Source organism: Oxyura jamaicensis, chromosome 12, assembly GCF_011077185.1.
Source record: "Oxyura jamaicensis isolate SHBP4307 breed ruddy duck chromosome 12, BPBGC_Ojam_1.0, whole genome shotgun sequence".
In the NCBI taxonomy this organism is placed as follows: domain Eukaryota; kingdom Metazoa; phylum Chordata; class Aves; order Anseriformes; family Anatidae; genus Oxyura; species Oxyura jamaicensis.
Genome location: NC_048904.1, coordinates 6,622,644 through 6,649,177, shown reverse-complemented (window position 1 = coordinate 6,649,177; position 26,534 = coordinate 6,622,644). Strand labels below are relative to the sequence as shown.

Genomic DNA, 26,534 nt, shown 5'->3' with positions numbered 1-26,534 from the left:
GCTGTGTGGGCTGTGTGAAGGGGCTGCTAAAAAAGGGTACACAGCTGTCCAAAATTTTGAAACCGGTCCTTTTGGAGAATATATATAGCCATTCCTCCCCACTCAACATATTTCCTTCCAGTTCATTAGATTAAAAAAAAAAAAAAAAGCAGGATATAGAAGAGATCATTTTGATGCTCTTGGCTCGTCTGAAAGCCCCGGGACAGATTCCCAGGGCTGCGGGTGAGCATCGGTCTCTGGGAAGGGGCTGTTTAACGGCAGCATCGCGGCATGACGTGGACATCCAGCAACAGAAGCAGCTGCTGCAGAACTAACATCTGTGCAGCATGGGTGCCACACGGCTGCTGGGAGGAAGCAGCCCGCCCCAGCCCTCCCGCAGTCGGGGTTCGGGGGTGCTGCTTCTCACCGGGCCCCCGCTGGTGCTGCGGGACCAGCCAGGCTCCCGGGAGAGGTGGGAAGCAGCAGCCATGGAGGCAAACGCGAGTGGGAAAGCCGGCCACCGCCGAGCAGCACTTTTGCTCCTTGTTTGTCCCTGCTGTTGCTTCCCCGCTGGATGTGCTCCTTTTTTCCCTGGCGACTGGCCACTGCCATGGGTTCTGTGCCACGCCAGTGCCCCAGCAGCTCCCAGAGCTCCCCGGCTGCAGCAAGCACGCGGGGCCGGGGCTGCCTGGACAGACTCAGCCTCCTGAGCATCTTTAGGGACAGGGAGAAACAAACCTTCCGGACTGGGCACCTGAGCGTGATACTGAGGGACAAACAGCGCCAGGGCAGCTCTGCATGGTTAAGAGAAAAAAAAAGTGCCAGAAAAGAGTAAGAAGAAGAGGAGGAACAAGAAGAGAGGGAGTCTCAGCGGCTGCGAGTGCTTTTGTCTTCTCTTTTCACCGAGCCCTACTATTTCTTCCTCTTTTTTTTTTTTTCTTTTTATCTTGGAGAAAGAGCTAAATTAACTACCAGCTCAGTTCCAAGAGACTGAATCCAAATGGATGAAGAATTAAGAAGATTTTCTATTCGCAATAAAATACAGCCAACAGTATTAAACCAGAAGAGGGTTTGGTCTGTTTTTCAAAGATTAGCTACGGCTGTCCCAAGGAAGGTCCATCTTCTTCTCTTTTCCTGTAATGTGACATTTATCAAACTATCCAAATCATTTACTGGCCACTGATGGACTCGGTGAGGACCCTGCCAGGAAGAAGGGGAACAGAAAGTCTCCAAAGCACTGGGGGTTGCCGGGGGGAGGCACGGCACTGCTTCCTGGGCAGGGTTTCCTGGGGCTGGTGGCAGCGCTGCAGGAACATGGGGAAGCAGACGTGGAGCTGAACGCATCCAGCAAGAGCAAGGGAGCTGCTGGCAGTGCTGGAGGATGAGAAGTGGCAACCACTGACTGCAAAAGGAAAAGGCTGGAGAGACAAAAAATGACAAAACACAATCCCTGCTATGCCCGTAGAAGATATCCCACAAAGTCCTTCAGGGTCACCAAGCACAGCAGCCTGGCTAGCAGTCCCCTCACTGAACCACGTCCCTTGGTGCCACTTCCACGTCTCTCAAGTATCTCCAGGACTGGGGGGTCTCCCCCCTGCCCTGAGCAGCCCCTTCCAGTGCCCAGCCACCCTCTGCATGAAGGAATCCTTCCTCATGGCCACCCCAAGCCTCTCCCAGCGCGAACCAGGCTGCGAGGACCATCAGTGAGCCACGCAGGAGACAGGACGTGGTCCTGTCCCGCAGCAAGCCCAGCAGCACAGCGGGGGGACGTTATCCCCCCCTCGATAAAGCAGTAATACACCGTTCATTTTTGTTCCAGTCGATCCATGTGCATTGTAATTTACTCGGGGAAGAAGTCCTCCTTAACCAGATTTATCAGCCTGCCAGGCAGCCTTCTCTTGCCCAGCCCACATGATCAGGATGCAGCTCTCAGCCAAGGTTAACGGTAGCGGGAGGATCTCCCAACGCTGTCGGCATAACAATAATGCTGCAAGAACGCCCGGGGGACGTGCACCGGGCCCCCAGGAGCCCCCGTCCCGATCGCTGTCTCTTAGCTCCTCTTGGTGCCTGGGCACAGCGCGGGGGCAAGGTGCTTCGTGCTGTTACTGCATGCCTTTGTCACCGTGCCCGCACCGATGGAGCAGCCGCTCCTCTCCGCAAGCCGTTGGAACCTGCCCGTGGAAGACTTCAAGTCTGCAGCAAAATAATGCTTGCAAATAGAAACCTAGCCAAACTGCAGAAAAGAACTATAGTATTCTGTTCATTTTTCCTCTAGAAAGGGGAAAAAAAAGCCCATGATAAGCTAAATTTATCTGAAAAAAATCTTATTTAATCAAAACCTTGCTTTCTCATAGGCACCAGTGTTGACTAAAATACCCAGCCATCCAACGGGCAATTTTCTGCCTCTGATAAAAGCAGATTCAAGCTGTCTGATTGCTCCCTTCTGAGCTGCAGAGAGCCCCGCGTCTGCCAGGCAGCAGCCGCTTGCTTGCAAAGCAGAAGCAAATCAGCATCCTCACCGGCTACCCCCCGGGGATCGGTTGCAGTGCCCCCCACGAGCCAGAGCAGCAGCAGTGAGGGCAGACCCCGGCCACTTCCCTCCCTTGGGGTTTGCACCTATTTCATGCCCATGATGGATCATTTTTAAAGCACGTTGAAGAGCCATCGGTGCAAGCTGATGGCCCCCGGTGTCTGCGAAATTACGTAACGTTCTCAGAGCTGTAGAGCTAATGGCAGCCTTTTCCCAGCAGAGATCACCTTCCCCACCGAGGTGGCTGGGGGTGCCGCAACCGAGACTCAGCGCCTGCACCTCACAGCCGGCAGGCGGCTGTCCTACACCCCTGTGGGGGGTGTGTGTGTGTCACCTTTGGGCTCTTCTGGCTGCCCAGCTCGTGGAAAACGTCACCAAGGGCCTCACCCTCGTGCTGGGGGCAGCCCGTGCTATGCAGACACACGTGCATCTTCACAGTCATCCCGGGAGTAACCCACGGCTCCCGGGGACTGCAGCCTTTCCTTTCTTTCCTTCTCTGTTATGTTCTGTTTCTACATCCTCACTTGCCTCCTGCCAGCATTTTCACCCTGAAATCCATGTATTCCTAGGTAACTGGGAGCTTTGGCTTCTGTCTGACTGCTTTAAGTGACTGCTCTTTCAAAAAACCAACAAACCATAGGCCCTGCTCCAAGCCTCAAGACCACGAGTTCCAAATCCAGCAGCAGAAGTATTTTAATTAACCGACCCACCTCTATGGAATGCATCAAGTGCTAAGTGTGAAAAATTAACTCCCCTGATCTTTCACGCTTCTGTGCCGGTCAATAACCTATTACAGTAAAAGGCTGTGAAAGGGAACGCAGACGGCTACAGCAGAGAGGGATGAGCCCTTTTACTCCCCCAGTTACACACATCGCCACCCTCCCGTGCCGGGGCCTGGCGTGCCCTCTTCCATCCCCTTCCCTGCGGCACAGCCCGGGCAGCGCGGCTGGCAGCTCCCACCTGCTGGGCTCCAGCCCAGCCGATCCTGCCCCGCTCCGAGCTCCACCGAAACATCTCGGTGGGTCCGACCTCAGCATCGGCATCTTCAGAAGGAGAGGGGGTGCCAGCCCCCAGCCTCTGCCTCTTTCCAAGCAGAATCAGCGTTGGTATGCTTCAGCGCAATGCTTGCGGGTGGGGAGGAACAGGGAGCAGGGGAGTCCTGTGCAGCCTGCCACGGGGCTGAGCCGCTCGGACGGCGCGGCCCGATGTCTGCAACCGCCTGCTGGGGCTGGGGCCGTTATTGCGGCCGAGATCTTCAACCTCAAGATAAAATGAAAATACAGAGCAAGAAGGAAGCCAAGAAGCTAAAATGAAATGGTGACATCCACGTAAAGTGGTTGCTTTTTTTTTTTTTTTTTTAAATTAACAACAGGGCACGTTTGATGCTCAGTTTGATGTGCATCCGTGAAGGCTTCTCCTTCTCCAGCTGCCCTCTCTGCAGAGACAGACGCACGTGGGGCCTCGTCCCCTGCAGCCCCAGGCAGACCCGTGCCGCACGGACCCTCACGGCATCGCAACAGACCCCGTGGTAGGAGGGCTTTGGGGGCACCCCAGAAACCTGCTGCTGCTGCTGCTCTGAAGACTGGGCATGCTGCCCCGACTGCCAGCCCAAAGAAAAGCCCACGTTGATTACAAACAGCGCTGCCCAGCCCCACTTCGCTCGCCTTTTCCTGATGCGCCATTTGCTCTCGGCGAACAGATGACTCTTGGTCATGCTTAACAGTTGCAGGCGAGTCAGGAAATTACATAAAGATGGGAATTTCACAGCTACCTCGCAGCCGCCGAGCCCTGTCGGAGCAGCGTGCGAACTGATGCCCACTCACCCACGCCTGCAATTGCAAGGCAGCAGCGGGTGTCGCTCAGCCGCGCCGTGCCCAGCGCCACAGGATGGCACCGGGGGCAGCCCAGAGCTCCCGGGCACCACCACAGCACTGGCCTTGTCCCATGTTCATGCTGCCAGGGGCTGCTCCCAACCCCACTGCTTCTTTCTTTCCTAAACTAGGTCTTCCGTGAGAATATTTGTTCTCCGCGTCAACTAAAGCCCGCTGAAATCCGTGCTCTTCTGCTTGAGCAGGCTTGGGAATCGCGTGCTCTTTGTGCTCCACACGTATAATTAAAAATATCCCACCATAAAAAACACACCAAGCCATCACAAAAGACACAGGACAAAGCAGCTGAGATAGACAGTGTACTTTGAAGTCCTCCCCTCTGAGGAAAAGGAGGATTTGAGCTCTCTGATGAAGGCTGGAACGAAGGGAAGCCACCGCCGCTACCTCCTTGGCACGCACACCCCGGGGAGGTGGGCAGAGCCCCACCGAGTCCCGATTCCAACGTTTCGATATGCTGTGCTCTGAGCAGCGCAGGGCAATGAGGCCTCTGGGCCAAAACGTGTGACAAATGTGGCTACCCGCTTGTAACTTCGCCCTTCTGCTTGCATTTGCACCGGGAGACACGGAGTCAGCACGGGTCCTTGCGCTGCCGGGCTGCTCCTGCTGCTGAGCGCCAGCCGAGAACCATCGCAGTGCTCACCCCGGGGGTACGGCACGGCCCTGGAGGGCTCCCAGGAGTTTCATCGTGCCCATGGAGACGGTGGCAAAGGCGCTGCTGGGTCCATTCCCCTGCAGCCACTCCTGCTCCCCAAGGAGAGCAGAAGAAAAGGAATCACAGGATGAAGGAGGCACGAAAGACTGGGGCTGTTCTGCATGTGCTTAAGGTCCCTCGAGGCGAGGTTCGCTTCTAATTAACTGCCTCAAACACGTCAGCAAGTCATCATCTGCCCCGGGGGGGATGGCCAGGGTGGAGAGCCCAAAGCTGTGCCCAGGAGGTGCCTGTGGTCACGGAGAGCTGCCTCCGCAGCCACCTCTGCCCGGGCACCCCCAGACGGAGGAGCCAAACCCTGCCCTTGGTGGCAGCTCCTTGCCCCTGGGCTGCCACCACGTGAGGGGACCAGCACAGGGCCCCACGTGCCCCGCTCGCCGCGCCAAGCCAGCGCTCGTGCAGCCCGGCAGGGCCACGTGGGGCTCCCTGAGCTCAGCACACCTCGTCCCCAACGTGCTGCCTTATTTTAGCACGCGTGGCAGATGGCAGTGGGAAGATAACGGCGAGGAGCAGAAGCAGAGGAGAAGGCTTCTGCAGCGAGCTCCCTGCTCTGCTGCAGGGTTTCGGGGCGTTTTCGTGGCACTTGCTGGGAGGAGCTTTGAGGCAGCCCAGGGCTCGGGTGGGAACTCCAGGCAAGGAGAGCAAAGATGTGGGAGAAGCTTGCCCTGGTTTTCAAATACCACTTCGCAGGAACAGCTGCCGTTGGCTCAGCACAGCCTCGCAGCAAGGCACAAACAGAAGAACCAAAATAATCCGTGCCAAATGGAGGCAGAGCCCCTGCAAAGGCCCTCCAGGAGCAGCCCGGGCTCCACCAGCTCCTGCCTGCGAGGCTGGGGGGAGCTGGGAGCGCTCCCCTCCGCGGGGCTTCTGCGCAACCCAGCCTGAACGCCTCTAGGGCTGCAAGGATCCTCCCTGCCCGAGAGCTTTCAGCTCCCCCAGCCCGTGCAGAGCTGGCGACAAGGCAGCCTGCAGCTCCTGGCCCCACCAGGATACGTGGAAAGGAGAGAGCACAACAATGCCTGCAGCCGTGCAGCGCGGAGGGGTACACGGCAGCAGCCGCTCCTCTCAAGCTGCTGCTCTTCCGAGCAGGCTGGAAAATTGTTGGAGCTGCAAAGTATTATCGGGGGCTTTGGGAACAGGTTCTTAATTAGCTGGAACTATTTGCTGCGTTGGTGAATTGCTTCCAGAAGCAACATGAGAGCTTTTTGGAACCAGGAGCACCTTGGGAAGCGGAAAGGTTTCTGTGGTGTGGTCTGGTGACACCTCTGTCCCCTGCAGTTTCCCCCTGCCACACGTGAGGCGGGCAGATTTAAAAAGGTTTTGCATCTCCTGCCTGCTCGGGAGACTCCCCTGGAAATTTCTGGAGCACTGGCGCTGCTGGCATCCTTCCCCTTGCAGGGAGCACAGAGCAGCCTCGCCAGCTGCCCTCAGCTCCGGGTGCGCCGCCGCCACGCTGAGTGCACCCACCAGGCTCCCCGGCCGCCTCACCTCGCTTCCATATCCAGCTGAGGGGTTGCTCGCAGCGTTCGTCCTCCTCGGGAATTTCAGGCAAGAGCTGGCAACGAAATTTGGGGATTTTCAGTGCAGAGCGAGCACCTGCATTTTGCTGGGATTGCAGCAGAAAGAGGAAGCAAACGTGCTCGCTTTGCACACTGCCCAGCTCTCACACCAGGTGCTGCTGTTTCAGGCACCACCGCTAGAACCTCCTCGCAAAGCAGGAAGCCATAAACAATTCTGGGCCATCTTTTCCAGGACTGCAGGCAAGTCTGCTCCAGCCGATGCGGTCTGCCCGCGGCCATGCTCCCTCTGCGAGCTCCGTCTCGTGGCACGTTCCTCCCCCAGCTGCTCGGGGCTGCCTGCATCAATACCAGCACACGGCCTATTTGTTAGGTGGCCTGCGCTAGCCATGAACGTGCTGTAGCGCATGCAGTTCTGCACTGGGGACACTGGTCTGACAGGTCCCCGGGCACCCGGAGAAGAACCCTTTCAGGCTGCTCAGGGGCATAGAAACTGGAGGAAAAAAAATGACACTGAAAAAGTGCAATTGCTGCAGGATCAGGCGTAGGCAACTATGTTAATACCTCAGCTTTTAATTGCAATCATTTCTGTTGATAAATAAGCCTCCCTGCTAATCCCCTATAAACTTCTGATTATTTACAAGGAGCTGGCTTGCAGCCTTACGTACAAAACAAGGCTTTACAACATCAGGCTTTACAACTCCAAAACAAACACAAGGGAAAAGCCAAAACCCACAAGCGCCAGGAGGTTGGACGCCAGGCGCGCGAGGGCTTTTAAGCAGGTAAAGGGGCAGGTGGGTGCCTGGGGGGCTCAAAGCATCTGCAAAGGGTTGGCACCCAACTCCTCTACGAGCTGAGAGCCAAGTCCCAAGGATCCACCCCAGGAACTTCCTTTGGGAAGAGCAGAAAAGCAGCACGAACAAATAATAAAGCAGCTCCCACCGTTCGGGATTTTGCCAGGCAGCACCTGCACCCAGCTTCTATGAGGATTTCACACCTCCAGAAATCAAACACGAACCATTTCCCTTTCAAGTAAGTGGCAAACGGCAACCAAAAAGGTATTTAATTAAATGTTTCCAGCCAGCTCCTGACCCATATACCTGACAAATTATCCACAAGGCAGCCTTTATCCCTCTATGATTTGTTTCCCTCCTTGTTAAGAGCGATCCCTGCAATAGGAGGCAAGGATGGATGAAGTGCAGGAGGGAACAGGGCCACAGGCGAGGGCAACAGCCCTCGAGCAGCCCCGTACGAGCAGACAGCGTGGCAAGAGAGTGCCGGAGTGGAGCAGTCCTGGGGGAAATGCCTCTGTGGAAGGCAAAATCCCCCAGCGCTGCTGCTGCAAGCACCCACTGGCCCTGCATCAGCCATGCAAACAGGGCTAGAGGAGGAGGAGGAAGAAGCAACCAGACACCCAGCACACCCCCAGTCCCTTCAACACTGATTTTTAACACAGCAGGAGGGCTGATTTTTTTTTTTTCTTCATTTTAATACAAAAGCTCGACCCCCAGAGCTGGGGGTGTAGGACCACCAGCCGCCTTTCGAGTCCTGCTGCTCCGTCCTGCAGGAGCTGGTAAAGGGCACGGCGTGCACAGGGCTGACGAAGGTTTCAGCAGCGTGGCTTGCTCCGGCAGCATGGCATCAACGTGCCCACATAGCCTTGCTGTGCCCCTGCGCTTTGCCAGCACCGGTTTTGATGCGGGAAGGATGGAATAGCCTGAGCTGCAGTCCCCAACACGTGCACATCCCAAGCAGTAATCCCAACTTCATCTGCAGCAGCTTCTTCCCCACCGGTCCTGCTCATTTCACCATCAGCATCCCCTCCCCTCACTATCAATTTATTCCATGGATGGTTGCAGATGCTTAAGACTGCGGGATATAACTGTGAAATGCTGCTGGGTTCATAACAAACGATGCTGGCTTGGAAGGTGGATTGACACCAACACAGAAAGTCTGGGATGCTCCTGTCACAGCTGAAAAACCAAGCACCTCTTCTGCAGTCCCCAGCCCACTCAGAAATCCAGTGCTACAAAGCCAATTAAATGCTCGATTAAATGTCCTAATGTGTTCCCACACGAAGTACTAACATAGCACGTTAAAGAAAAAGAGAAAGGAAGAAGTGCCAGGTTGTGTAATGGTCTGAGAGCACATCAGGATAATCTGAGCCTGCTCCCCAGGGATGGAAACAGGAACAGCCAAATCCCCTCGCCATCTCAAGCAAAAATAGCCGCTCCTCTCTGCCCACCACATCCTCAGACTGTGGCTCTGACCCACGCAGTCCTGCAGACACCACAACTGGGCTCTGTGCTCTCCAGCACATGTACAGGGTCCCCTCTGACATCCACGAAGCACTACGGCAGCTTCAGCTTATTCTGCTTCCTCTCCAGACTTGTACTTCGCCTGTTTTTGCTGCCTCCAGCCTTTCACATGCACAACAGTAACTCCTTGCTAAGCGCACGGAAGCACACGGGCAGCGATTGATCTGCTCACAGTCTTTCCCCAGGCAGCTCTGGATGCCGAAGCTCCAGCTACAGAAGTCACTCAGGCCTTCCCCGTGCTGGGGGTGCTGCTGCCCATCGCCCCGACCCATGGGAGCAACAAGCCCCCAGAGCATGGCCCTGCGCACCCACCTCCATACTGCCAAGTCCCCGTCCCCTCCGTCCGAGCGGGAACAGCTCGGGCAGCTTTCTGAAAGGTGAATCTGTTCTGTAGAGACTGCACAGAATGCCATCAGCAGCAGGACCAGTCGTAGCAGCTACTGAAATGAGCTGGCAAAAGCATTCAAAGCCTTGCGATGGCCAGGGCATGACACAAAGTACTAGCCCCGTCATACAGACAAAAAGAACATCCCTAAACTATGCCCTCATGCTATTTAGGAAGCGGCCTGATTGATACCGTAAGGTTAAGCTTCACCATCAGCTAAAGCAAACCCAAGCCCGGGCTGCTGCAGCACCGTGACATGCAGGGAGGTGACACCACTTGGAGCAGGGGTCGAGTCGCCCCTTGGGATGCAGCGGCAGCATTGCCGTGTGGTACCACTGCCAGCACAACTGAGAGAAGCAAGCTGGTTTCTTGCTCAATATCCAACTCCAGCAAATCTCTTAGGAGACTCCGGAGGTGGCACTGAGCCTACCTTCTGCTCAGATGTCCTGCACGTGCTGGGCGCGCACCCGTTGCCTCCCCAGCCTGGGGAAAATGGTGGAGCTGCTTCTTAGGGGGCTTCAGTGGCTGGGATGGCTCCACAGAAGAGCCCAGGATCTGCAGTGCAGGCACCACCTGCAAACACAAGACCTCTACCCCACTGTCACCCCAGGAATACATTGTTTGCTTTCATAGTTTGCTTTTTTTCATTATTTTTTTTTCACTGAAAACAACCTGCACGCGTAGGCAGCAGCTTCCTCCAAAGCACTCATCAGAAGGGTTAGCACACAGATGACATCTGTCTATTAATAATATAATTGCTCCTAAGGGAGGAAATGAATCCGTGACTCTGTTGTTTTTCCCGAGTCAAGGCACAGCAGTTCTTGAGATGATTTTCCGAGTGGCCACAAGCTGACAGCAGGTTCAATAACAAGAAGCTCAGCATCTGCAACTGGTTCTGGAAGCTCAGAAAGACATGGCCAGCAGAAGACTGGTGTCTGCAGCAGACACGTCTCCAGGGATTCTGCAGAGAAGGCAGTAGCAAGGTCCATTCTGGGACTCCACTCTTAATTCAACCCAATTTGCTTGGTCATACACCACAACCAAAACTCAGCCCAACTTCAGCCCTGTGCTTTCCCCGTTGGGTCCAGGCATCAGGACCCGGGCCGGCTGGGTTAATTACAGCATGTTAAGCAGTAGAGAAAACTCCTGAGTCACAGCAAGCTGTTAATTACCCATTTGTAAAGGGATTTGCAGGCTCATGCAGGCAAAGCCGACTTCCACATCGTGCTGTCACAGACGGCTCTCTCGTTTTGCCTTCGGTTCAGGTGGCTGACCTGATTATTTGCAGCCTGGCACTGGCTCTCAGTCCTACGGCGAGCTCCCAGCCCTGCAGTAACTTGCAGTTTCCTGGGGTGGGGTACCGAATTGTGGCAAGGTGACGCCGCTCGCCCACGCTTTGAGCCCGTTGTCAGAACTCAGCCGGGAGATAACAGACAGCTGAAAAATGCAGCAAGAGCATGGTGTCTCCCCAGAAGTGGCTGCAGCCATGAATGCTGCTGAATGGCACGGACCTACTTAGCCAAAGGGCTGTCCTAATGAGGAATGAAATAAAAATCAAGGAAATTTTAAAATTTGCAGTCATGGGACCCTGCGCAGCTGCTGCCCTGCCAAGCTGTCAGCACCAGGACTCATGATTTAAGGAAAAAAACAGCCCCAGAGGGGCACCCGTCGCGGGGACGGACAACAGCTGCTCCCTGCTACATCGGGAGCCACAGGAGGAAGAGAAGACCCCGGGTTCTGTCAGAAATGGACGTGCACAAACCTCGAGCTGCTGTCCCTGCTCATGGGGTGGCTGGAGATGTCGGGCCCACAGGGGGGCACGTCAGGCCTGAACCCTCCCCACCCGCGGTGCTGCCGGCACCACCTGGGGTCTGTGCCCACCAGCTCTTCCTGGGCAACCCCAGGGCCAGGGGACAGCACGGAGTTGGCAGCGTTCCCTCAGCCCCGGTAATCCTCCTCGGCCAGGAGCTAGGAGCTAATTGCCTCCCCTGACAGCACGGGTGCCCTGGAAGGGGCCGGGAGGCCCCAGGCATGGAGCTGTGGCTGGCGGCTCCCACCTGCGGCACGGCAGCAGCCCGGTGCTCCCCACCACCACTCTTCTCCTCCTTTCCACCCGAATGCTCCTTGTAACGCCACCTCCTGCCCACAAATACCAGCCACAAGGGAACGTGTTCCACGAAGGAGCCAAGCACGTCACCCCTAGTTTTTCTTTAGCTGTAGCAAGGACAGATAAACAGGAAATTTGCCGACACCAGGCTGGGAGGTGGACCGCACACCCTGAGCGTTATGAAAAGCATCTTTTTATAACACATTAAAGCAGGAAAATAAATGCCAGTTCCTGTCGGGATGCAGATGCTGTGTGGCAGGGACACAACTCCGTGAGAGGGCCCCACGGAGGCATGGCACTGTCAGAGGTCACAGCCTTGTGCTGGGGAGCAGCAGCGGCCTCGGACAAGATGTGTCACAGCTCCTGTTTCAGGCTGGTTAATTAGGCAAAGGGGCATTCTGCCATGCTCATTTAGTGGCACAACATGCGCAGCTCATTTGTTCCTTAACACAAAACCACCGGAGTCAATTGGGGTCAGCTGGGGTTACTGGGAATGCATCATGCGGCGTGGGGCAATCACGCTCCAGGCCAGCTCTTGCCACATCACTCGCATCCATAGCAGGCGGCGATTTAAGGCAGGATGCCTTAAATCACAGCAAAACGGCCCTGTGTCTGGCTGCCTGCAATGGAAGCCTCTTTCCTACCTGCACACCACCAGGCAGGGGCAAGGGGGAGCACCCAAAAGCACCAGCTCCGACTTGGTGGGCAGACCACCACGAGCTGGAGCCAGCAGCCAGGCTCCTGGAGGAAGCGTGACGAGGTGGGAGGATGCTCCAGGCACCTGCACTTCTGGTAAGGCACGTAAATGACTGATTTAAAGCTGAGTAACGTGTAGCAGGGCAAACAAGAGAACTGGACGGTGCACATTTGGGCTCCCTCACCGCTGTAGCTCCTTCTGTCCGCTGGCCAGCCACAGCCTCTGGTGCCCACAGGCTGCCACAGCCCGCACCTTCTCCTGGGATGTGCTGCCACAATGCCACGCTTGTGCCTGAACTTCAGGCCTACCTCCTCAAGAGTCCTAGGCTCTCAGTCCTCACCATCACCTTCCGACCGTGCCCCAGAGCTCTCCAAGGCTCAAGGCCCTGCGAGAGGACGGGCCACGCAGTGCACCCTGCAGCAGCTCTGGCCAGGTGCTTGCAGACAGATCAAAACCAAGGAGGAAAGCTCAAGGCGCCTTCGAGATCTGCAGAAGAAACCTGCCTCTGGATACAGGCAAGGAGGAGAGCTGTATACAAATGCAAGGCTTTTATGGAAGAGACACAGCCCTGACCTTTGCAGCCTTCTAACACCATCAAAGATCTTTCGCTGGCGGATGAAAGAGCGGCACTAATTCAATGGCTGGATCCCAACACATCCAAAAACGGTGGTGGCTTCTCACCCAGGTTTATGAGAGCAGCCACAGCTTAGCAACAATGACTGAAATACCTTCTGGCCCATGACAAACGTGAGCAGAAGAGCTTCCAGCATACACAGTGGCAACAGAGGCAGCCCCAGCCCCGTACATAATGATGCGATCTGGGGAGAAGAACCTTGCCCGCTCCTTTTCTCACCTGCTACCACCGGGAAATGAAGGGAACCAGTTCCTTCGGTGGCTCAGCACCTATGCAACTCAGCTGATAACTCCACAGAAAACAGCATTTTTACTTTTTTTTTTTTTTTTTTTTTTTTAATCTTTCGTTAGGTTTGAATGCACTCAGCTGAATGAATCACTGGGGAGATGCAGCTTTGCTGTGCCACAGCAGAGGGTGGGAGGGGACGGCAGGGACCCAGAGCCTCCGGCTCCATCTGTAGATCAGGCGTGGGATGGATCTGAAAATATCACAGGTAAGCAGTGATGGTTCCAAGAGAAACCAGAAGTTTGAGGGGCTGCAGACAGGGGCAGAAGCCTCTCCTGCTCCTCCACTCACTGGCCACTCTGTCCCTGGGGGACTGCGCCTGGCAGGGGCTGGGGGCCAAGGGGCTCCCGGTGACACCGTTTGTCCCGAGCATCGTGTGTGATGCCACCGTGGAACTGGGGTCTCAGGAAGCAGTGCTGCTGGCACGTCCCTCAGCTCCCACCTGAGGTCTCAGGGTCCCCATGCACGCAGACGTGTCACCCAGCCCTGCCACGAGCACGGGGCTCAGCCTGGGCGATGCTCTCCACTAAGCCGTGACAGTTTGCGCTGATACTTGCTGAGAAGTCTCCTTTAGTGCAAGTTAGTCCGTGCCCCCCTGGCAGTACAGCTGACCTAGTTAGTGAAAACACGCATCCTGTTTGAGGAAGGACACATTATTTAGGGTTTTTCCCCAGCCCCCAAGCAGTTATGTGTTTTTTCAATGAAACTGCCAATGCACGCAGCCCAGCTCCGTGACACGGTGACCAAGCCTCAGCAGCCTGCAGTGACAATGCAACTATTTGCAGAAAATATTCTTCTAGCACTGCTTGAACTCCATCCTTCCTCCAAAAACCAGGCCACAACAGCCTCTGCCTTCTTCTCCTCCCCCTTGGTGTGACTCACGCAGTCTGAAGGCAGGGAGGAAGGCTCTGCCCAGGCTGCAGGGTACCGCCTGTGGCTGCCCAGCCTTCAACGCGGGCTCCTCTGAGTATCAGCGGACCCAGGCCCAAACGTCCTCATTAGCTTTCACAGAACTTCCAACAGCAGTTTGCAGTCAAGGTCCTAATTCGTAAAGCAATTAATGGATCAAGCCTTGCTACTTCAAAGAGTGAGCTCTGCGATTTGTGTACAAATCTTGAAGCCTGGGACAAGCTCGTGCGAGCTGCAGGCAAAACACTTCCACTCAGAGGATAAGACCACAGAGCAATTTTCTAAGAAGATCAAGCAAACCTAAAACCTGACAGTATTAAAAGATCTTACAATGTCCCCCCCCCCCCCTTTTTTTTTCCAGAAAGTTTAAGAACATTCACAGCTCAAGTGTTGCATTTATTCCTCAACTCTTAGAAATAATTTTGCATCAGCCAACCCATCTATTCTAAGCCAGGTTCTCATTCTAGATATCCAAGACCACCGCTAGGGAGAGGCTACCTGCCCCTCAGCCACCTTTCCACGGTACCTGCGGAGAGCACCACGCCAGCAGCTACAACCCAAGCCCAAAGTAATGCTCTGTGCCACAACGGGGTGTCCCGGGGAGCGTGCTACGGCCATTTCATCCACGTGTGCGTTTTCTGAAACTCGTCCTGGAAACTCATCCTTGCCCAAGAGCACACCGAGACTGGGCTTCAGCCCTGTGCAAGGGACTACACAAAGCCTGGACACCGTTTGTCACCAAAATCCTCAGGACAGGAAAGAAGCAGTGCTTTACTGGTACCCAGTCTAATTCTGCTCACATTAGGCCTAACAACAACGTACCATGCTCCACACCAAGCAGTCTTCAACTCACTTTCATCAAGTGCTGTTGCTGCAGGTCTCATCCCAGCATCCAAAGTAACACCAATTTCCACACGGCTCCATTACAAAGCAGTCATTTTGTGCTGGGAAGATGGCTGCTGTTCCCATTCTCACCACACAAACCTCTCTGAGATTTGACCTTTTAGAACAAAACTGGTAGGAAGGAGCAGAGCGTTTCTGCCGAAAAGGGAGTCGTGTGAAAGGGGTGCTGCTCCACGCCTCCGCGTCCAGAGCTTTGGGAAGGGGAGAACATTGCTGCCTGTAATTGAAACTGCAGGGAGGAGTTAGGGACATAAAATGTAATTATCCACGGTGGAACAGAGCCAAGATTAGCAATTCTACTTCTGGCCATTTGAAGTTCCCATTATCCGCATGCTGATTGTGTTGGTTTTGTGTCTTGCTGGCTGCTAGATGCAGCACTTCCAGAAGCAAGCCACGGGCACCCTCTCATAAGGGTCTGGAATCACCTGTAGAGGAGGAGGTGAGGGTCTCGACTTCAGCCAAGGCCTTCTCCACGGGTCTGTAAGATCTCCCTCCCTACTGCCAAAGGGGGAGGAAGAGGTATGGGAACACTTGCACCAGTTGCACCACACTCCTGTAGAGCTGAGGCAGCTAGGAGATGGCTAAGGTTGCTTTCGGGGGCTTTGGAAGTTGCTCTGGGTGGGCACCACAATCCAGAGACTTCCCAGACCACAGCTGGTGGGACTGGGTGGCCCGCAGCCCACCTTGGCCTCCTCCTCCTCCTCCCTTCGCACTCCACCCCAGTGGCTGCACAGCACCCAGCTGCCCATGTCCAAACAGCGCCGTGCACAGCCTGTTCCCTCACACCGTACCCAGACACCACGGAGCAGGGGATTTGGAGAGGGCAGCAAACTCCAGCGGGCCAGCGTGTGCCCTCAGCTGGCTTGAAACCTTCTCGTTGGGTCCCAGACCACTTCCCTTGTGCCCTCACCGTCTGGGACAGGACACTGCCAGCCTCCGCCTGGCTGAGACATCCGCCTGCAGCACCAGGAGGAGGACACTCCTTGGTGAGAGGCTTTTGTTTCCTTACCCTGGCCCCTGACTGCTTGAACACCCGCAGGGAGCAGAAAGCATTGCCCCGAGCAGTGGCCACCCCTCGCTCTGCTCCTCACGTGAAATCGGTATAAAATCTGTATGTTTTTGTGAAATCCTCGCTGCAGACCGGTGAAGATTCACCAGGCGATCCAGAGCCTGTTTGCAGCGAGTCCCTTCCACCCTCACAAACCAAACCGGCCCAGTCCTGGCACCGACACGATGCCGGCTGCAGCCTCCCACGTTCCCTGGGCTTTTCTCCCAGCAGCCCTCCCCTCCCGATTTTCAGGGCTCTTTTCCCACGGAGCCTTCTCCCTCGCCTCCAGGTGACCGTCCGCACCCAACCTTTGGGACTGCCATCCCCACCGCCCTCCAGCACCTCCTGCCTGACGGTGCCTTGTCTCGTCTCCTCACTGCTTCAGGTCACGGGAAGCACACAAAGAGCACGGGACGTTGCTGTACACATGGCACTGCTTTCACCGTGGGGAGATCTGAGCTTTGCATGCATCTCTGGCATTTGCTTCTGCCCCCAGGAGGCTGCTCGCAGCCCGGGGCCTCATACAGCAGGGACCAGCCCCTGATGGAAAACGCGTATTTTCCCCATTTTAAGTGATGAGAGGGCGACAAAAGCCCTGCGAGCCCCCTTACCTCCACCAGATGAGGCGTCGGGTTGAAGCCACACATGTTGCACACCTGCTGCCGGCAGGTCGTGCAGGCGTTGTAGTTGGGGGGCTCGCCGGAGCCCACGTTGATCTCCGCCTTGCAGAGGGGGCACAAGACCCTGGCTTTCGGCACTTCCTTTGGCTTAACACCTGGCTCCGTTTTGCCTGCTTTGGCGGCCGGCGCAGCCCCAGCCCGGCCCTGCGCCCCCACGGCTTTGGGACCAGCTTCCTTGCTGGCATCACTGAAGACGATTTTTGGAGGCACTTTGCCAGAAGACTGCTGACTTGGAGCGGGGGCCTCCGGCTGGACAGACATGAGCGTGCTCGCCTGGGTCAGGAGGGAAGCTCCGAAGCCGAAGAGCTTCCCCGTGAGCCCCTCCTGGGGTTGTTCAGGAGCCCCAGCACCAGTCACGGGGGGTTTGGGGTCTCCCACTGCCTTTCTCTGCTCAGAGGAGGAAGGTTTTGCTTGATGGTGCTGCGGGGAGGACCTTGCTGCTTCGTGAGGAGCGCCGGCTTTTGGCTGGCCATGCTGCTCCCTCTGCGGTGCAGCCGTCTGTGGTTTCTGGGTCTCAGGCAGTGGGACACCGGCGGTGGCACCAGGACGGGCGCTTGTCTGGGTGGGTGCCGGGGTCCTCTCCTGGCCCGCTGGGAGCTTGGCTGGGGAATGGGATGGAGACGGCGAGGGGGAGTGCAGCTGCTGCTGGCTTTTGGAGCGTGGGGCAGTGGTCATGTCCATCCCCAACGCCCTCTGCATCTGGCAGTTCAGGCACAACCATTCCTTCACCTGTGGGGCAAGAAGAGGACACGGGGCGGTGAGTGACTGTCAGCAAGTAGGGCGCAGCCAGCACGTGCACCACCAGGTCATGGCCAACGAGCTCTGTAAACAATATCCTACGTAGCTAAGTCATCACCCCCCTGCCCCCCCCCCCAAAAAAAAAACAAACAAGCAAACATCTCAGCACCGTGTTCTTCGCAAAAGTATCTTGCAGTCACGGGGAACAGACCCCATCTGTCACAGGTACCCACAGCATAACAGGCATGTGCTGAAGCAGGCTTTAATTAGCTTTGTTTTGCTTCCAAGGCTTCTGCTGCAAAGCTCTTGCTAGCTATAAGGCTTTCGTACCCCCAGCTCTCTCCTGGAGGAAGAGGGCTCTCGATGAGGGTGCAGAAGCTGGAGGGAGAAGGTCCTGGAAGCCCACTTCTTCTCTTGCTTGGGGCCTCCCTAACCCCATGAAACCTCCTTCCAAGCCTGCACCCTTCAAGGCAAGCAAATGGCATCTACAAGCAGTCCAGAAAACAGCCAGGGCCACCTCTGGGGTGAGCACAGGACCCGCAGAAGGTGCAGGGATACCGGGGGCAGAAGAAGCATCAGCTCCACTGGGTGGGCACAACACCGGCTTGGGAGTGAGAGGTTAATTCCCACTCCTACAATGACAAATCAGAGGATGCAAATGAAAAACGTAGTGCTCCCTGGCTAAGTGGAGATAAATGAAAGACTTCCCCCCTTGAGAGACGTTCCCTGTGACACACTAATGTCTGAATTAAGTTAATTAAAGAGGCCGTATGAAAGCTGCGAGCCTTCTAATATGAGGAATCCCCGGGATGCTCTGCAGCTATGCAAATATTAACGTATAGCACAGGATAACCAGGTCTGCTTGCAGAAGATTTCCCCAAGAAAAGCAAAGCAGGGGCCAAAAAGAAAAAGTGTTCTCCAACTCTGCTCCATCTTCTGTCCCTGGGTCCCCAAGGCTCCTTCCCACACCCCATAGAACCGGTCACACATCAGCTCCAAGCTCTTCTCACTCTGCCATGCCCACTGCTTGCTGAACTCCCGTGCCCCAAACCTCGTCTCTTCTGCTCACCCTGCCCATCCTCCAGACCCTCAGCAGCGTGACCACATGCAAGGGCTGCTGCCTGCTGCCCAAACCACCACCCGACGTGAGCCACCCCAACCCCATCCTCCCCAGTTAGCTACATCACACGGGGCTGTTACAGCCACTGAGATTTATTAGACTTTATAACTTCTTATGGTTTTGCGATCACTATTCTGAGCCACAAACTGAAGATGTGCAGAACTCCTCACATTATTTTTGCGTTCTTGTCCCTCGGCGTTTTTCCCCGCTGCGCTATTTCAGGAGAGCGGCTCCTGAACTCCCATCAGCTTTGCGTGCTATCCCCATCAGCTCTGATTAAGGGAGAACCAATCCTTTCTATTCAGGTTCTCTCTCCCCCACAAAGTTCCCATTATCTAAGAAATGCAAATCTTCCCTCTCTGCGTAATCTTCTTATCCACACTTTAAGACCCTAGGGCTAGGTAGAAGGTGGGGAAAGAGCAGATCTCCACTGTGCAGAACTGCTCCCTGACACCAGGAGGTCCCCCCGTCTCCTGATGGCCATGGGAGCAGAGTACGGGTCAGGAACAAGCCACGAGGACAGTCCTGAGCTCAGAGGCTTGGGAACAATGGGATAATTGAAGCTCTTTCACTTAAACCTGGTCCATGTGCACGCCTGCAAGCTCACTTGCATGTGCACATGCATACAATCAATGGTGCTTTGCAACCAAGACGGGAAAAAAAAAAAGTGTTCCAATCAGACAGAAGTGGCCAGATAGTTATCAGTGTTTGGGGGAGCACAGGCTGAGGAATACCGAGGAGAAAACTTGAGGGGATACAGCGGTGTGGTGGGCTCCCCGTGTGAATGTCCGAGATGTGACTTCACCTGGGGCTACCGCACTGCCTGGCCAGCCTCTCTGCGACGTGTGGCCTACGCAGAGCAAAGACAACTGAAAGGATCCTGGAAGAGTGAAGGTTGCTAACCTAACCCCTGAAAGTCTTGATTTGGTGGAGTACTGGGTGATTGAGACCCAAACATATGAAATGGTGGATGACTCAGCTGGCTCGCAACACCTTCCTCTGCATGCTCCCCTTCTTGCCAGCTGACCAACCATGGAGGGGTGGAAGATGCACAGGAAACACGACAGAAACAGAGGCAGGAACATAGAAAGAAGTTTTCCTACTACTACATTAGTGCCAATCGTCTGGGTAAAGCAGCAAAATGAAACGCCCATCAAGGAGAAGAGGAAAACCTAAAAAGATCAAAAACTCAAGGTCCAGCTCCCATCGCTGGAATGCTGAAGTCACCATTATGCTCTGAAATACCAAGAAGCAAAGTTATGCTTCCGTGAACAGCCTTGGACCGGCTGTGCAGAGCATGCAAGTCTCCTTCACTTGAGCAGATCTGACTGCAGAAATACTGAAAAATACAAAGAAAATTGGAGTGCAAATGATGATTCTGAAACAGAACCAATCCCTCAATAGGGAGTGAACAAGGCTGGCTAAAAGGGAAGGTGGCTGCTGTGCAAAAAAGGGGCACAATTGGAACTATAAAATCAACAATTATCAGAGCTCAGCACACCAATATCAACTGATGGAAACGAAGCTGTGAAGTACATAAACTGTATGAAAACACAGGAACTTCATGAAAAAGTCTGTTGGGGAGCAGCAGAAAGGATTTATCAGGGACAGAGGCTACCCGAGGAAGGACACAGGTCCATTACTGGATGCAGAAGGTAACGCTGCTAATGAGAAAGATATGGTGGAAGTGCGATAATTACTGCTGGTAAACATTTGGAAAGAAGCAGGATAATACTCATCTCAGGGATGAAGCATTTCCAACTTATTAGCAATTGAGACGAACATTCAGCAACATCTACCAGCGCTAAGGATATTTAAATTTGGCAGATCTGAATAATTTTGCATCCAAAAGATCTGAGAGAGCTAAGAAAACTGCTGCGTGCTGATGTTAATCTCCAAGTGCACTGAAGGAATTTTAGAAGACTGCAAGAGTCTTCTGCTTAAATACCAAGGCAGCAAGGGTATGACCTGAACAGGCCAGCCAGCCATCTAAGACAGAAAGATGACACGGGAGTCACGCAGCAGAGAACTGAATGGCAAGCATATATGCCAGTCAACGTGGTTTTAGGGAAAATAGGTCATGGAAAGCAAACCTGATTTTATTCTCTGCTAAGAATGCAGATTTGGTATTAGTAATGAATGGAAACAATATACATGATGTCCAAAAGGTGTTTTAACCTCATTAATAAGTGACAAGCTGACAAAAAAAAATAATGAAGAAGACCTGTAAAATACTGAATATGCTAAATGGATTTCAGAGTAGTTACCTGGCAGACCTGAAGGACAACAAGGGCTTACTACTGCTTAGGTACCTCTCTAGCAGGGTCCTGATCTCACTGTGGCAGTATCACCACAGCACAGAGTTCGGTATAGCAATAAATATGGATGCAGCCGAGTCTGCTGCCCGCAAACCCGAGCTGGCTCCATGCGGTGGCACGAAGCTGGAGGTGGGAATACGGAGGTGGCTCAGCCTCTGCTTCCAGCACCAAGGGAGCCGTTCCAGAACCGTGAACGGTTCAACACCGACATTTAAAAAACATTAGTACAACTCTGCAAAAGATATAGACCGGATCTGTAAAAGCAATTTTAGGAGAAAATGTCTGAAATGAGAGAATTAAAGAGGTTGATCTTTTTAGTTTATCAAAGAGAAGATTAAGAAGTGACTTGATTACGACAGAGCTGCACATTCAGAGGAAACAATATCAGGTACTAAAAGGTTCTTAATTAGGCATAAAAAGGCATAAAAAGAACTAATGACTGGAAATGGAAGCCAAATATATTAAGCATCATTTTTAACAGCAGATGTTTCTAGCCATTACAGCAAATTATACACATGCTGTTGGGCTCAGTACAAGGCTCACAGAGGTAAAACTTACAAGGCCTTTCATCTCTAGGGGATTTAGTGCCCAAACTCATCTCGCCAGCTTTGAAAGTTTGAACCACCCGGTGCAACGGGATGCACGGGGGGGCAAATCCGGACCCTCTGCAGGTGAGCTCGGTACAGGAGTGTGGAGCGTTGCAGAGGTACACAGGGAGGGCCAACAGGCGGCCCTGTGTGCTGCATGTCACCAGTCCCTCTGGAACAACACCCAGGAAGCCGCCCAATTAAAAGCGACTCGATATGAAACGATGACGGAGACGGCTTGTTGAGCTCACGGGGCTTCCACCGTTATTCTACCGCCGCCTGTTTTAGGGAGTTGTGTGGAGACAGCCAGCCCCCTGTTAGCAGGAGAGGCTGGTGATGTGCAGGTTGTTTGGATCTCCCGAGGTAGGACAACACGGCCGTGAAGGCCTCCCAAGCACAGTGCTCGGCCTTTGCAGTAGGCAAGAGCTTTAAAGTGAGCTGCAAACAGAAAGGCTTCAAGCAAACACCCATGATCTCTTTGAGCCAAACTTTAGGATCATAATGAAGAGTAATTCCATCTTTACCACAGATTGGCTATTTGGGACCGTTTGGAGGTGATGCAGAAGGCTGTCCTACTGGACAAGCAGATGACAGGAGAGCATGAGATGACTGTATCTGAGATTTGGGAGACTTGGTGGCTCCTGACCAGCTCAGCCCATTTACACCTCCCCACAGCCACAGCTCTCTGTACAGGATGAGGCCATTGGGAACATCAGGAGCACAGTTACTTGTCTGAAAGGGTTATTTTAGGCTGGCACCAGCAGCTTCCACGTGATTTCAAGTAAGAGGTCCCATGCAGGTTGGCCACTTTGAACAGGACAGGGAGAGATGCAGCCCGCCCTCCTTCCCTGGCATGAGAAAACTGGGTGCACAGCCAGCTGAAAAACGGGACAAGTTCACTGTCAAGCAAAGGAAAGGAACGTGGGTTTGCTCCAAGTTGTCCAAAATGCATATTTAACATTCTACAGATTTGGAAATCCTGGAAAAACGCATTTGGGAACCACAAGACAGCAAGCCTCTGGAAGGAGCTTTCCAACTCCAGGCCTCCAGGAGCCCCAGCTCACAAAGCTGACCCCCAGCAGGTGCACCCGAAGACCAGGGTCCCATCTCCCCCGCCACCTTTCCTGGGCACCGGGACCTCCAGAGCCAGAGTGGTATAAAAATAGCCAGAGCTGTAATTTGGTAACGAAAGTACTGCGTTAATCGCCCTGAGGGGAGGCTCAGTGCCAGGGATCACTGACTGGATGAAGAAGGGGTTCATCAATGGGTGCTACTGGCTGTCCCGGAGGAACACTGCAGCATCCCAGCCTCTTCCTGGAGCTGAAGAGCTGCCAGGGACATGCCTTGAGTGTCCTCACACGCCTTCAGCTCATCAGCTTAGCCTGCAGCTGAAGAACCACCATCTAAAGAAACCAGCGAGTCAGCAAAATGTCCTTTCCTTGCAATGCCTCCCGGATCAGCTCTGGAGGAGCTCTCTGGGGGCACGTCTTGTATTTTGTAGCATCGCACCAAAATCTGCCAGAGCTATGCGCTGTGCAATTAAAGGAACAGCCTGATCCAAGAGAACAGGCAACACTACACAACAGCCTCCAGCTAGAGAGGGGGGTGAGCAGCAAGCTACGGTGGGGGGCTGGGGATGCTGCAGGGCAGGCAGAAGGTGGGAATTGGAGGGGGAGAGCAGGGAAAGCTCAGCAAAGCCTGAAAGAGCTCCTGACAAGCGAGAAAAGCTAATGGTACCACAGAGAGAAGGCTTCCCGCACCATCTCAGGCTGGCTGGTGGAGAGTACAACAAATACAAATACATACGTTGTTCTGAAGTTTTCATTTTGCCCATTTCTCCTGTAGCAGCACAGGGACAGCTTACCCCAGAGCTCATCTATTCACAGCAGGGCAAGCAGCTCTCGCTGTTTGGATCGGTGCACAACCTGCACACAAGTGAGATGAGCCCTGCAAAACACCCCCGGGGGGCTGCAACGTGGAGCACCAGCCAGGGTCCCACCTAGGAGACCCGGCATGAAGGAGAAGAGACAGCAGCAGGAGACAAGGTTTCTGCGGGCTCCCCTGCAGGATGGCTGGAGCCGATGGCTGTCCCAGCGTGGCCTCAAGATGGGCCAAAACGCATGCCAGCTCCACGCCGGTACACACAGGGATGTGGGCTGGAGTTTCCTGGTCGAGATGTAAAGCATGCTTGCGCGAGGACGCAGCGCTCCGGAAGGACCGCGCAATTAGGGGTGTTCAGGCACTTAGCTGGCAAGGGGATCGGTCAGCGAGGCACTTCTGAAAACAGCCACCTTATGCTCAGCTTTCTCTTCAAAGATATCAAAACAAATAAAATCCACTCCTCGGCACTTATGTCCAGAAGGGGAAGCCACAGAAGCCCTCGGTAATCATTGTGCTAGTGCTTGCCAGGAAATAATCAACCCGTGCTGGCGAGCAGGAACAAACCCCCCAAATTCATCTCCTTCACTGCAAACAACAGATGGGAAATTGCATTTGTCCAGAGAACCAAGCTGCAGAATAGGACAGCGCCGTTTCATCCTATTAGTCATTTGCTAACCAATTTTCCCCTAAGAAAGCTTCTTTCTCTAGTTAGCACCCCCCAAACTAAGTGAGAGCAAGTCTTCTCCCGCTGCTTTCAAAACGACCAGGAACCACAAACGGCTGCCATCTCTTCTGCGTACAGCCAAGGAAAAGGCAGCAGAGTGAGCACAACGTGCTCCTGCTAGGAGATTGCTGCCGAGATACAGGCAGGGCAGGAAAAAGGCTGCTGGAGACGCCTTGCATGTGTGCATCACAGCACACCCCTCTGTCCCCGGGACGGCCGCCCCTGCCACCCCCTGCCCGTGCACAACAGGATCTGCACGCCCTCCTTCCCCACACCACACAAAGATTAAGCAAACATAAATAAATTAATTAAATAAATAAATAACATCACTGAACAGCTTTGCAACTAACCTTGGCCTGCCGTTACAGGCAGGGTGGTGCTCCCCCTGCCAGGTCCCCATCGCCAGTGTGCTGAGGGAGCCGCTGCCTCCTGGGCAGAGGCAAGAAACCCATGCCCCGTGAGGGGTTAACGGGTGGCAGAGCCCTTTCTGCAGCCAGACCCTGCACTCTGATCCTGCCAGGGTGCCTCCAGCCTCTCCTCCCCAGGCACGGGGCCCCCGTCACAGCACGATGCTGCCCAGCCCTGCACGCCTGCAGAGCCACGGCCCTGGGCAAAGGGACAAGTCCTTCCACTTCATTAGGGAATGTTTCTTGTGCGATTTGCTGCCTCACTAGCTCCTGTTTAGACAGCCTTTGTTCTCCTTCCGTGGGAGCACATGAAAGGTTCGGGTGCACAGATGCGCTCGGAGGATGCTTTCCTCCACATGTGGTCACGGGGAGCTGCGTGGAGCTTCCCCCCAGGGTTTTACCTCGCGAGCTTGCAGCATGGACGTGCTTTAAGTGCAGCCCCAAGCCCCGCAGCTGCAGGGCCTCGACACGAGCCCTCGCGCTCCTGGGAAGCCCAATGGATTGCTTTGCCTCGTTTTGCTGCTGCTCCGGTACCCTGCAGTGAGGCCTCCCAACATCGGGAGCCTCTGGGGCCCTGAGACTTCTTCGACTTCTACAGAACTAAAATAGCAACCGAGGAGGAGCGAGGGGCCTGGTGCCCGTGCCCAGAGCAGGGATTTCCCTGGGCACGAAGGGGAAAGCTGGCGGCCGAGCCCAGCAGCGGCGCGATTCCCCCCTGCTGCAACGCACAGGGGGTGCTCTCGATACGCAGCCTGAAAGGAGATTAACTTGAAAGCAGCCTGCTTTCCTGTCGGTAGTGCGGAATAAAACCCTCAGTCATTTGCTGTACGGCTCCGCGTTGCTGCTCCGAGCAGGCCCCGTTGCATCCTCGCCAGGAGTTTTTGGTTCCTCTGGGGATGCCCCTGAACAACCACAGCACTTGGAGTGCAGGGAACGAACCCAACGAGCCTGAGTACCTCAAGGTCCTTTTAGGCGTCAAGTTTTGCCCCGTCTACAGATGTCACACAATTGATTTCACTGTTTTGCTCATTTTGCCCATGTGGGACAGAATTTTTTAAAATGATACAGATGATCCTGGGTGCTGACATAAATAGTATGAAATATTTTCAGAGAGAGCCACAGAACAGCCATTTCTGCCTCCCACCCTCTCCAGGCTGAAGTAGCCAAGTTATGCCTCGTTTGTCCTGGTCCAACACACTTTTTTTTTTGAGAAAACCAGCTGGAAGGAACAGCTTGGGCAAGGGAACAAACTGGAGTGGACTAATGCAGCAAAGCAGAATGCATTCTGTCTTTTTATTGCTGTGGATTAAATATGTAGCGGATGCTCTTGCAGAACGTAAGGCCTGAAGACAGACAAGCCATTGCACAATACCTAAACAGAGTTAATTACTCAATTATTCCAGATAAACCTAAATTCCCTGACATGAGTAATTCTCAATCCAGCCAGCCACAGGACTGGTGAGGCACAGATCTATGGCTGTAGCAAAGAAAATACGAGCTCATGCGATGGCCCTGAGACACCCCAAAGCTGCCATGACCTGACCTTTGCTAAGTCCTGACCCAACTGTCATCCTACAAGAGTTCCTCAGGGTAGGGGATGATTTGGGGTGAAAAGGTTCATCCCACAACTCAAATTAAAAATAATAATAAAAAAGCAACTCATGTTATTAAGCACTGGCCAAAGGAGCAACAGCATGAGCTGCCCCCAGCTGAAATCGCTCGCACTGAAAATCACCAAAATTGCCTGAAATCACTCACACAGCCTGTGCCATTGTTTGGATTTTCACGCTGCTCAGCAGATGCAGGTATCGAACAAATTAGACAGCCACAGCGAGGCAGGACTGGGTCATGTCCCCTCCTGCCCCCACTGCATGTCCCTGGGTGCCAAATTGGCTCCTTACACTTCCCAGCAGTTGTGGGTTTACTGGGTGGGCACTAGAAGGGGGGATATCGGGGCTTTAGCTTAACCATCCTGTCAGCGAGCAGTCCCACCACGTTAACCTAAGACTTCCTTGCAGTTCAAGTCTGCTCCTTGCTGTCCCTTTCCCCACGGGACAGAACTGCAGCCTGGGACTGGCGGTTCCCTACTGGGAGCGTTTGTCTGGAGGAGCCATCCATGCACCAAGGCCACGAGGCGGTGACAGTCCCCTCCTCGCTGCAGAACGGGGC

At 54.3% G+C, this 26,534-nt stretch overlaps 1 protein-coding gene across 4 annotated transcripts in view; it reads right to left on the bottom strand.

Annotated features, from left to right (window-relative positions):
- Positions 1 to 26,534, bottom strand: part of BSN (bassoon presynaptic cytomatrix protein) — a 70,972-nt gene that overhangs the window by 21,001 nt on the left and 23,437 nt on the right. For all 4 annotated transcript variants that reach the window (XM_035338140.1, XM_035338141.1, XM_035338142.1 and 1 more), the window contains exon 3: positions 16,522 to 17,319. In XM_035338140.1, the coding sequence (XP_035194031.1) occupies positions 16,522 to 17,319 (798 nt within the window). The remainder of the gene's footprint in view (positions 1 to 16,521; positions 17,320 to 26,534) is intronic.